The sequence below is a fragment of the Podarcis cretensis genome, assembly GCF_951804945.1.
Source record: "Podarcis cretensis genome assembly, chromosome: 1".
Taxonomy (NCBI): Eukaryota; Metazoa; Chordata; class Lepidosauria; order Squamata; family Lacertidae; genus Podarcis; species Podarcis cretensis.
In genome coordinates, this window is record NC_137170.1 from 79,904,264 (window position 1) to 79,917,248 (window position 12,985).

General features: G+C 44.2%; 1 protein-coding gene across 4 annotated transcripts in view; it reads left to right on the plus strand.

The window, feature by feature from the left end:
• The window catches only part of LMNTD2 (lamin tail domain containing 2), a 62,934-nt gene that overhangs the window by 41,339 nt on the left and 8,610 nt on the right, over window positions 1-12,985 (plus strand). For all 4 annotated transcript variants that reach the window (XM_079970918.1, XM_079970916.1, XM_079970917.1 and 1 more), the window contains exons 6-11: window positions 1,048-1,146; window positions 2,329-2,426; window positions 3,738-3,874; window positions 7,364-7,478; window positions 11,372-11,567; window positions 12,674-12,793. In XM_079970918.1, coding sequence (XP_079827044.1) covers window positions 1,048-1,146; window positions 2,329-2,426; window positions 3,738-3,874; window positions 7,364-7,478; window positions 11,372-11,567; window positions 12,674-12,793 — 765 coding nt within the window. The remainder of the gene's footprint in view (window positions 1-1,047; window positions 1,147-2,328; window positions 2,427-3,737; window positions 3,875-7,363; window positions 7,479-11,371; window positions 11,568-12,673; window positions 12,794-12,985) is intronic.

Genomic DNA, 12,985 nt, shown 5'->3' on the forward strand with positions numbered 1-12,985 from the left:
GTTCTTTTCACTCTTTTCAGTCTTAAAAGGACTGGTCTACCAGGTGGATTGAGGATTAGTCCTAGCACCTTTATACAAATATAAGGTGGAACTGGGAATACAGTATACAGCTCTGATCACCCCATCTAAAAAAAAGAAAGAAAGAGAAAAATATATACTGTATTTTTCGCTCTATAGGAAGCACCCAACCATAGATACGCACCTTGTTTTAGAGGGGGAGAACAAGAAAAAAAAATCTCCCCCTCTCTGCTCAGCGCCCCTTCAGCGAAGCGGCAGGAGAAAGGGAGCCCCTTTCGTTTCTCCTCCCGCTTCGCTGAAGGGGCGCTGCGCAGCTCTCCCTCTCTGCTGAAGCCAGGAGAGTCTTGCTCTCCCAGCTTCAGCAAAAGGAACCCGAAGCCTCCGAAGAAACCCTCTCGCTCTCCAGGCTTCAGCGAAAGCAACGTGAAGCCTCCGGAGCACGAAGGGAGCGCTCCCTCTGCGCTTTGGAGGCTTCGCATTGCTATCACTGAAGCCAAGGAGCCTACATTCACTCCATAGGACGCACACGCATTTCCCCTTAATTTTTGGAGGGGGAAAAGTGCGTCCTATAGAGCGAAAAATACGGTACATTGCAGAGCTGGAAACACTACAGAATAGGGCAGCCAGAATGATCAGGGAACCAGACCACCTCCTTCGAAAGGAAAGTCTAAAATGCTTGGAGCTTTTAAGATTAGAATACAAGGTGACTAAGATGGGACTTAGGAAAGATGGGACTTAGACACACTGTGGAGAAAGTAGATGCTTTTTCTCTCCCTCCCACATCATGGTAGAGGTTTGGTCATACAGTAAAAATGAAAGGAAGTACTTCATTGCACAATGCATAATTGATTTCTGGAGGTTGCTGCCCTAATGTGTTGTGATGGTCACTGGCTTAGATGCCTTTTAAAAGGGACTAGACAAATTCATGAAAGGCTGATCTATCAATAGCTGGAAAATGCAACAAATAAATTCTAACTTGAGGGATTGGCAGGCCCTAATAGTATCTGACTTTCCCCCCCTCTTGTGTAGCTCTGGTCAGAGACAGGAACAAAGGTAACATCAGAAACAAGTGATCTACGGCTTCGGAGAATTCCAAAGCACACAAGCTTTGTGGATGCCTTTCATAAGGTCAGTGCCATGAAGACAAGAGAACCCAGAAGAGTGTGAGGGCTAGATACTTGACTCTTCAAAACCCACATACAGAAACACTGCCATCTAGCACAATACTATATAGCCCATCTCAGTTGAATGGAGCAGCCTTAGAAGCAACCAGTGCGATCTTATTAAGTGTACCATCTTAGTATAATAAGTTTGCCTGCTTACAGTTTGCCTTTGTAACACACTTTGCACCTTGTTATTGTTCAAGTTCCCTTATTCCAGTGAAATTCAGAGGAAGATAGACTTTTGATTAGGTGTTAATGGCTCTGAAATGAGAACAGACTGAACTATGAACCCCTAAGTTTGGGATCTGCTCCAAACTAGTGCCAAACCTTTGCAGTTGTTTTGCAGCACTTGGTAGCAAAAAACCCATGTTTTGCAGCACCCCTCCAACTGAGCAATTGCTACTCAAAGCTAGGGTCATAGCTATCACCCCAAAACGCAATTGCAGGAAGCACATCAAGAAATACTTCAAGCCTAGGTTCCAAGTTAATGCCAGAGTTTTGCTATTGTTTTGCAAACTTTTTGAAGTGAAACCCTCACATTTTGTCACACCCCCCAACAGTGGGTCACTGCCTTACTCAGTGTGGGTTGGGGCCATAATGGACTTACTCCCGACAAGCACTGTTTCTGGGAGAGAAATTTTGGGGTTCGTAGTAGTTATTGGTGCTGGGACAATATTTGCCTATTTTAAAATAGGACCTGACACAATGGAACCCACGGTCTGTGTATGTGTGTGCGCACAATTAAGTGTATACACACATACTTCAACACAAGTATCCCCCCCCCCCAAGGAGCAGACAATGCCTTCAAGAGGTAATCTGGCAGTCCTACATAAGGAATATTCTTCTGGGTGGTCCCTTGTTTGGGTATGGGTTTGCTTAGTGTGCTTCATGGAGGGAATATAGCTTTCACTTCACAGAATTACTGTATTTTCCCATGTATAAAACGCCCCCATGTAGAAGACAATCCCTATTTTTTGAGCCCCAAATTAAGAAATAAATAATTGCAACATTCTGTGTGTAAGACGACCCCCAATTTTAAACTTAAATTTTTTGGGGGGAAATATAGTCTTAAACACGGGGAAATACAGTATTGTTACCTTTCCTTAATCAGGTGTTTATCGGTGTCATCACTCTTCCTGCTTTTTAGTTTGGAAGTATTTCGCTGAGTGAAGAGGAAAAAGATGAAATAATCCTGAAATTAGAGAAGGCTCACAATGGTGCACTGGAGGGAAGCTCACAAGAAAGGTAATTGCAAACCACAGGCTTTCTGACAGAAAGGACCAAAAGGGGCTTGGTAGAAAAACAGCAGCCTGTCTGAGGTAAGTTGGTATCTGAATACACCTGAGAATGTAGTAGAAGCATCCAAGGCAGCCCGTCGTCCTCTGTTTATTGCTTTACATCCTCTCAGCAGTGCTATAGGGCAGGGTCAAAGGAACCTTTTTCAAGCAGAAGGCTGCATACTTTTGGAACAGGGATAGCTCAGTCAGTAGAGCATGAGACTCTTAATCTCTGGGTCATGGGTTGGAGCCCCACATTGCGGGTTGGACTAGATGACCCTTGAGGTACCTTCCAGCCCTACAACTCTATGATTCTATGAAAAGTGAGCGGATCAACGATTCTAGCAATGAGAAGGCTAGATTCTATACACACTCGCATACCCCTCTCTGTCCTCCATCCAAGAAAGCGACAGTTCACAACATGCTACTGCCAAAGAAAAATAAGCAAGGAGTGTGAGAAGCAGGGTCAGTAGGGAGTAAGACTGGGGAGGGGATGAGGCATGGGGAGAGTCCTGGGGGCCAGTTAGAGAGGCTTGAGGGGCGCATTCACCCACTGGGTCTGAAGTTCCCCGCCTCTGTTATGGGGAAATCAGTACTTCCCTACATATTTCCTCTTGTGAGGAGGTGGAGGGGGGACACAAGCAAGGAGTTGTATAGCATGGCAGCCACCATGGATTCCCCCCCCCAAACCTAGTGCCCCTGCTATGCCCCCTCTTTAAAGTGAATGTGGGAAGTAGAGAGAGAAGATGCCTCTGCTCCAGCAGGCAGGGAGTGCGAAATATCCGTGAAGTACCACCATTGCCACCCTGCAGAAACAGTAAATCCAGATTAAATTAGGGTGGCAGTGGGGTGGGGTGGGGTGGGATATAGGGTGACATTTTTATGAGGACGATGTCAAGTGACTGCTACAAAAAAACTTGCACGCACAAACTGTACAAAGTCCACAGTAAACTTCCATGCGGAAGTGCCGTGTAAAGCAGAAAAGGCTACCAAAATCCCTTTCCTCATGCAGCAGCCCCACTATCTTTTTGATGAAGATGTACTCCCCACTCCAGTGCTAGAACACAAATTTTCCATTAGTTCTTTTGCAAGAACAAGCAAATAGGTTATGCACTTTGTGCCACAGCACCCCATTATGTGTGGATAGGATATCACACTGCTCCTAATGTATTGGGTATTCACCAGAATACAGCACTAAGAAGAATATGTGGGTTTGTTTGTTGAAAATTCTGGATTAGCCCAAAGGATGCATGTCAAACTCCCCACCCCCACTTTACAGTTCACCTTCTGAACCATCTTCGTTGGCTGTCCTCACCTCTCAGAAATCAGACATCTTTTCAGTGCTTGACGCCAAAATGGTAGAATCGTCTTCCTTCAATACGGCACCATCTTCAGAGAAAATGCCCGTGGGGAAAAGTAAGTTCAAATTCTTCCTCTTTAAAAATAGTCTGGCATTGGCTAGTTGATCAAAAAGTCGTACATGCAATGCATACTCAGCCACACACATGTGCAGTGCACATAGGCCCAATGTAATCTAGGTTAATCTCTTGGATTGTTCCATGTATGCTAAAGCATTGACTTTACTGACAGAGCCCCTCCAGACTTGTGGGTTGGGTTTTTTCCTAATGTATTCTGTAACAGTGTCATTGCCACAATTATGACAGAATGCGAGCATCTTACACCCCTTCCTCACACAACTGATGCCCACCTGGGGTTGGCCAGTTGTGCCTCGCTTAGCCATTAGTCTCCTCCACCACTTCCCTATGAGCTCACAACCCTTTCCCCAGACAAGAAGAAATCTGGGGATGCTCGATTAAATATAGGATCCCCAGAACCTAGAATAAGCCACCCTGCATGACTTACAGTTCACTCAGAGAGTAAAGCAAACCCACAGCTCCCTACATCTGCCAGTGAACAGATTAACTTTTTGGTCTTTAACAACCCCAATCCTAGACTCCTGAAGCAGGAACCCAAACATTCTAGGCGCATGTAGAATTTCAAGAATCATTGATACTGGCAAACACATGCACCTCTGACCCCACTAACCAAATCACAAAGCTTTATAAAGAACAGGAGGGGAGATGACAAATAGACAAAGCAGTTTAAAAGAAAAGAGCACTGTGGCTCAGAGCTATGTAGGTTGACCTAAGCAACAACAGGCTTCTCAGTCTACTCACAAGTAACAGAACACAGATGATCAGTTGCAGGTCCTCCCCACCTCCCCCAGGAGCAGTAAGGGACAGCATGAACCCCTGATGAAGGGGGGGGGCAAAGGCTTGCCTTCAACAGCTCACTCTTAAGAACTCTATACCCCACCATTTGTTGCCATTCAGTGACCTATCAGCCATGTCATGTTTTGGAGGTAAAAAGAAAATCTACACGTTTGGGGGAATAATAGAATGCAAGGGGCAGAGGAAACTAGTTACAGTATATAGTTTAACAAACTAGTGTTAGTAAAACTAACTAGTGTTAGTTAATGCCAGTATTTCCCACCACCTCATTGAGCTTCCCCCTTTTGAGGCTATGACTACAATCCTACACACACTTACTTGGGAGTAGGTCTCACTGAACTCCATTGGGCATACTTCTGAGTGGACATTCATAGGACTGCATTGTTTATTTCCCATGTCCGTGGATGACTTTCCTGCAGTAAAATAAAACTTATGGATGAATCATCATAATGCTATAGGAGCACAATCCTGCAAACAAGTAATTATGGAAGAATTAACAGAATTTCTATGTGGTGAGATTTCTCTGTAAAACAAACACTTATTTACTCTTTAGCTATGCTGTTCACCAGTGTTCTTGCAGGAACACAAACCAAAAGCCCTAAAGCTGCCACCCTATGCTCATAACCCACCCAAACAAGGCTGGCAGAGGCAACCTTCCCTTTTGCCATGACAAGAGAAAACTGTTGTAAAGCCGGCTACCAGTGGTTACTCCTCCTCTGTCCCCATGGTCTTCTAAAGCACAATAAGCACTGCTTTACCTCCAAAGTTCCCTTGCCTGTCCCTGCTGACACTTAAAATCTTTTCTCAAGCCCTCCATGGAATTGATAACATGGACACCATACTGAGCTGCTTGAAAGCTTGCCTTCTTTTTCCCTCCCTTTCTCCTGGCCCAGCGCCACCTAGTGGTCCTTGTGTTTATACAGCTACCTCACACCATACGTTGTTTCCTCGTCTTGTCCCTCCTTCTCTCAAGACAGTTTCCTCTTCAGGCTATGGCTCCCTAGCCTGACTTCTCCAGCTCCTTCCTTAAACTACTTTTCTCTGGGCCTTGTGTCCTTCCCTACACTTCCTGAGGGAATCTCTTCCTACACGAGCATTTTCATCTGCCCTGCCTGCGGCCTTCCCTCTGTCCCTCCTTACAGCAGTCTGATCCTAGACTCAACTCATGAACATTTGGCCTTTCACTTGTGTCAAAGAAGGTGTACAACAAATATTCTTGTAGCATTTTCAAGACTAACACGTCCATAATGGCGTAAGCTTTGGGGACCACAGTCCACAATTGTATGTCATTATCTTGTCTGTTAGGTTTTTAAAAATCAATTATTCCCCTCTCCTCCCCGATAACATGGCAAGCAAAACAAACTAGCGCCTAGTGCTGGCACATTCTTTCTGAGCAACTAAACTATTTTAACTTTTCATAGCACAGTGACTCAGCCAGTGGCTGAGCAGGTGTATTGATTGATTAAGTGAGGTAATTCTACTTTTCAGTTAGATAAATTATCCAATACATATGACATGGAGGTAACAGTTGTTTTTTTAAAGCAACTCTACAATGTTCATAAGTTATTAAAAATTAGCATTCATGATCCTGCTTGGTACAGACGCAGGAGACTTTGGAATTCCCTCCCTAGTGAAGCTAGACTGCTTCCCACCTTGTTGTCTTTCCCCAGCAGGACTTTTTTGTTTCAACAGGCTTTTGGGTACGGACTGCTTTTTATGAAAGGGCTAGTGCCGTGTTGTTTTTACTGTAATTATTTGTATGGGTTTTTTTTTTTATACATGTTATATATGTATATAGTTTTACTACCATCAATGTTTAATTGCTTTTTAATGATTGTTCTTTTCCATGTTTTTAGCGGTTCTCATTTTTATATGTAAGCAGCCTTGTGTTCTGTCAGGGGGAAAAGGCGTGTCTAAATAAATAAACAAATATTCATAAATACAGATAACTTATTTGTATAATGTAGGGACGCAGGTGGCGCTGTGGGTTAAAGCCTCAGTGCCTAGGACTTGCCGATCGAAAGGTCGGCGGTTCGAATCCCTGCGGCGGGGTGCGCTCCCGCTGCTCGGTCCCAGTGCCTGCCAACCTAGCAGTTCGAAAGCACCTCCGGGTGCAAGTAGATAAATAGGGACCGCTTACCAGCGGGAAGGTAAACGGCGTTTCCGTGTGCGGCTCTGGCTCGCCAGAGCAGCGATGTCACGCTGGCCACGTGACCCGGAAGTGTCTCCGGACAGCGCTGGCCCCTGGCCTCTTAAGTGAGATGGGCGCACAACCCCAGAGTCTGTCAAGACTGGCCCGTACGGGCAGGGGTACCTTTACTTTACCTATTTGTATAATGTATTTATTTATTATTGGATTTACATCCCACCTTTCAGCCAAAGCACCCAAGGCCGTTGATAAGTTGAAAACATAAAGTGATATGTAAGAGAGAACAGAGAGACTTCTCTCAGACCCACTAAGGGTCATTTCCGGAACTAATGGCCAGTGCTCTGTGGCCTGGGCTTCTCATCTGCCTTCCCCCAGGGCACACAGGCCTTTTCTAATGCAGCTAATATCACCACAATGTAATGTCTGACTTTCAGCTACAGTGTTTTTCCCTGGAAGTTTTCATTAGTTTTTCATTAGTTTTCATTCATATGCCATATGAGTATATTATGTTTCAACTTTCGAAAGCTCCTTCCCTGGATCGTTGGAGCCTTGCACAGTCTCGTCTCACTCTTGGACAGCTGTCAGAGGAAGAAATGCACACTCACATTTTGGCCTGCCCCTTCGTCGAAGAATACAGGAGGTAAGTACCTTCAGAGCTCAACTCTGGTGGGAGCATTTGCTGCCATTTCTCTGCGACTCAGGAGAAGAGTGATAAGCCTCTGCCTTGCAGTTTCACTGGACCTAAGGAGAGACTCCTGCATGCTTTCTACTACTTTCCATTTTGAAGCAAACATTATTCCTTCCTCCTGGATGGTCTGTACGCTACTCCACTGTGTGTGAAATTCTCAGTAAAAGCCCAGCCAGTAAAAGACAGGGTGCACCCACCCAGTAGCAACCCAGTTCACTGCTGGTAAAGAAGATGGGGTAGGGTGAGGTGGCAGGGATGTTGGCACAGTGTGGGCACAGTGGAGGGAGTGTTTGATGGGCTCCACTTAAGTTGCTGGCAGCGGCCTCTGCCATGGGAAGCCAGATGACCAATGCCAACCTATGCTGCTGTGCCCTGCTGACCACTCCTGGCTGAACCTGTGTCCACCTGTACACTGAAAGCTGTGCCCAGCGGCCACCCACCCCATTCTCTCATAGTGCAATAGTAGTTCTGCCTTCAAATGAGGAGGTAGGCTTTTTCAGAGCAGGGAGCAAAGACCTTTCTTTGCAAGTTTCACTTGGCACACTTTGAGACAACAGTGCAGAACAACAGTGAGACAACAGTGCAGAACCCACTTTCAGCTTTTTAGTGTGTTGCTGCCCAACTTCAGAGCGCTGTAGCACCCTGCTTGTGGTTAACGCTTAGCTGGAATGAAATATTCAACGCAGCAATAGAGAAATTAAAATAATAATTTATTTGTCAGACAAATAAATGAGAGGCACAGTGGTATATGGTTACCAAGCTCTGGCCTAGCCTCCTGCCATTCTGGCCAGCACTTATATTTCCTTAACCCAGCCCCCTTGCTCCCCTTTCCTTAACCCAGCCCCCTTGCTCCTCTGTGTGCTCTAATGATGTTTCCTGCTTGGCAGGGGGGCTGGGCTGATGGCCCCTGTGATCTCTTTCAACTATATGAAATAAGAATCTAGCATAAGGATTTAACATTTCTTAGTTTCTAAATCCTTTGCATAATTACATTTAAGCCAATATATTTAATACATAACATAAATAACCTTTTAAAAGGAAAAGAAATCTTAAAAGGATCTCAGTTTAAGAAAGAAACAACTTTAGAAAAAGACTTCCCAAAATACTCTCTTCCTTTCTGCCAGCCAGATGCTCTTGGCCTTTTAACCTTAGGAAAATATGGCTCAAGTTTAATGGGAGGCACATGGTTTTATTTGACTATTTACCAACTCTTAATTTAACCACTCTTACAGCTTAATTGTACTTTGCAACATGCAAGGTCAGTGTCCTCGCTCTCAGCCTGTAATTCCCTTTTTACGACTTTGAGAATTGTTTTCTGCTATAAATCAGGGGGGCCCCTTGTCCAGGAGAATAAACATTGCCAAGGTTCTTAGGCAGCTGGTCTTCTGCCTGGCATGAAACATTTGAAAATCTTTAAGCTCATCTTAATATACAGGCCTTAATCAAAAATATAAGCTTTGATAAAAATGCAGGCTTATGATTAGATGCCTCAGCGCTTTTTGAGGCCCTGTATCATTCATCAGTTTGCCCATCCTTTTGTGTAGTGCTCCTTTTCTGAGACAATGTTCTAGGCCTACCTGCTATCCATCACTGATCAACATGAAGGAGGCCCTCAGCAATGCAGGGTAGGGTCCACCCCTGAGGCACCCTCCGCCATTCTGTCAGACAGGTGTCTGGTGGATCTGGAGCTGCCAAAGAATCGTAAGTTATAAAGACCCAGAGAAACAAAGTTGGGAAGAAGTTGGGCTTTTCACATTATGTGGATAATGGTGTGCTTAAAAGCATCAGCTAGCTAGACTTACAAGTCCACTACAGTGGTACCTCGGGATGCGAATGGGATCCGTTCTGGAGTCCTGTTCGCATCCTGAACAGAACGTAAGACGTGACTGCACGTCTGTGCATGTGTGGGTCGCATTTCGCTGCTTCTGTGCATGCGCGTGATGTCATTTTGACCATCTGCACATGTGTGAGCAGCGAAACCCGGATGTAAGCGTTCTGTTACTTCCAGGTCGCCGTGGAGTACAACCCGAAAATACTTATCCTGAAGTGTATTTATCCCGAGGTATGACTGTACTAGCACCTCCAGCATCACCTTCAGCTCACAAAGCAGCAAGTCTGTAACCACTTTGTGTAGTGTGCAAACATTTGCTCAACTCATGACTACATGCCCCTGCATGTGTGTGTGCACATGCACACACACACACACACACACACACACACACACACACACAGCCAACATCCTGCCAACGATCCCTTCATGTTTACCCCACAAACCTCATTGTTTAAGGAATAGCTGTTAGAATCACTTCACCTCAGATGAAGTGACTTTACCAGCACCACTTCTCTCTCACATCCGCTCTAAATCCATGTGCTTTCATTACCTTCTTATGTGCCTCCCCTCCCCCCCCACATCTTTTTGGCTTTTAACCTCCCCAGTTGGCTTCTTATTTTTTGTTGATTTTACCATCCTCCTGGAATATGTAATGGAAGTGGAGCGAATATGATATCTGACAGGATGTGCTATTTTGCCTGTTCATCTATGACACAGCTTCTTGTCAGGCTTTTCTGCTCCTCCTCCACAGACCTGGTATTCACTAGGAAACTGCAAATGGCCAATCTGCATATGGCAAATGTTTAATAATATTGGAAGTATAATAAAAATATTTCTGTTGAAGATAAACATGTATATCTGTAGTTAACCCAAGAAACTATAGCTGTTTATACTCTATACCTTAAAAGCACATTCAAAGCACAGTCTTTTCCTCAAAGAATTCTGGGCACTGTAGTTTACCCCTCACAGAGTTACAATTCACATCCACATGTTAACAAACAGCAGTGCGCAGAATTCTTTGAGGAGAAAAATGTTATTTGAATGTGCTTTGAAGGCATAGAGTGTACGTAATCTAGACTTTGTATAGATGTGGTCTCTCCCACCCCACCCCCAAATATAGTTTACCCCAGGATTGTCAGGGTGGTGCTCATGGGTGCAGTTGCACATGCAGAGGCAGTCACTGGTTCTCAGAGGCTTGCTTCCCCTGCTGAAATTAGGCTTGTGAAAAGTATTTTGTTGCAGCCAATAGAAAGATTACAGAGTGTGCTTGGCCATTGTGTGCATGTAGTGCTCATGAGAGTTTGTCCAATTTGCAAATGCACCCATGAGCAAGAAAAGGTTGGTGATCCGTGCTTTGCCCTAAATAATCCTTTTCTAATTCTACTGTTTCCAGACAAATTCACAACTGTCTCAGCTGCTACTACTCTTGTAGCTTCAGACCGCCATTTTCCTTATACTGGAAACTAAGTGCAGTGGAACCTTGGTTTTTGAACGTAATCCATTCTGGAAGACCGTTCGACTTCCGAAACGTTCGAAAACTGAAGCATGCATTTCTGGAAGCATTTGCTTATGGAAAATTCAATACGGAAGCCGTGTGGCACGTTTTACTTCTGAAAAGCATTCGAAAACCGAAGCAGTTACTTTCAGGTTTTCGGCATTCGGAAACTGAAACAATCAACTTCCAAGATGTTCAGAAACCAAACTTCCACTGTACTTGAGTTAGAGATGACTAAGTTGGTCTATGAGAAGACTTGTTCTCTTCACAACTGCCTGTGCTTCTCTCAGTTGACTTTTAACCCACTACCTGTCTGGATTTTCACTTTTTGAAATATGGCAGCCCTAGATACCTCCCCTCTCCCATATCTCTTACCTTACTTCTTTTGTCTGCCTTACACTTTAAGAACCCAGAAGTATTCCGTCACAGGCCCATAAATAGCATAGCTCATACCAATTGTTTCTAAATCAGTCACACCTAACCCATCTTTTTTCTCCTCTTCCCACTTTCTTCCCCTAGATGCCATATTGGTTCAGGACCGTTAAGGATTGTGAGTGTACATAACACAGGCAAATTTGTCCGAATCTTCAATACATTATTGAACAAGGAAATAGATTTAAGTGGCTACATCATCCAGCAGTGGGTTAAAGACTTCCCAGTGTCTATCTATCGTTTCCCGAATGGCACCGTTCTGCCTGCACAGCATCACATCACAGTAAGCAGCAGGGACCTCTCCTGCTTCCCAATCCTGAGTGTGATATAGATATAGATACCGTATTTTTCCATATATAAGATGCCCCCATGTATAAGCCACCTCCTATTTTTGAGGACTAAATTTAAAGAAAATGAGGGGAGATGGCCCAAAGTTGTTGAGCTTTTTTAAGGGGGAATTGCACTTGTGCCATCACCCCAGCAGGGCCGTTGCTGGGTTGGCAAAGAAGTGGGCAGCCACTCGCCCCACGCCACTGAGGGCGGGAAGCTCCCTAGAGCATGACTGCCAACCAACTGGCTGGCAGTGCGCAGCTCCACACCACCACCACCATCCGTGTATAGGACAACCCCAGTTTTTTTACATGATTTTTGAGTCAAAAAACCTCGTCTAATACATGGAAAAATACGGTATATAAGATATTATCTTGCTGAAGAATAATTTCATGCCACAGGTAGTCCAAAACATTTTGCTTCAAACAGATGACATCAATATGAACTGAAAGTTAGCCCACTGGATTTAAGAACTCTAAAAAGTTATTTTTGCTACAAAAAAATTCTATATCCTAAAAAAAGTTGAGTTTGAGCAAAGAAAGAAAGAGGGAATCAATTGTCTCTATCTTAAATATTTCTAAATTGTACTATGCACTTATGAGTACAAAAAATATTTTTAAAAAGCAAAATGGTTGTATGGGAAGTGTTGCTGCTTTCCCAGAAACGTGTAATTCTGACCAACAAAACAGAATGTATTTCTACCAGCATTACAGGGAAATAATAGAATATATATGGGTGGAATTTAACATCGTGCTAACACAATTGCTCCATCAGCACAAGCATTTATGTTTGCCAGACCAGGGTTTTTTTAAAGCAGATTTCCTGACTGCACAGGAATTTAATGAGCAAAGCCAAAAGGGATTAACAAATTAGTAGTAGTTTTCTGGACTGGCTCACTTACTGGATCTCCTCTTCATTCCAAATTGTCTTTCCAAGTAGCTTTTCTCCCCATGAGGTCTGCAAAAACAGGGCACTAGGCTACAGTTACAGATGAAAATGGGAGGTACTGTAGGTCATACATTAATGCTGTGTCTCATCCATTTGCACTATATTTTATAGGTGTGGGCTGCAGGGGCCAACCTAGCTCATGAGCAAGCTTCAAACATGCCACTAAGCAGGCAACATTTTTTCAGAACGGGTCCAGAATGCACGACCTGCCTCTGTGACTACCATGGCCAGGTGAATTGCTTTGTTTAATAGTCTGGAGGGGAAGGGATGTACAGTGTGTTATAATTTTCTTAGTTTTAAAAATTAAAAAGGGGGAAAGGCCCAAAAGGTTGACCATCCTAAGGTAATGATAGCCAACGTGGGACCCCCCCCCCCAGATGTTGTTGGGTTACAACACTAGACATGATGGTTGGGGTTGATGGG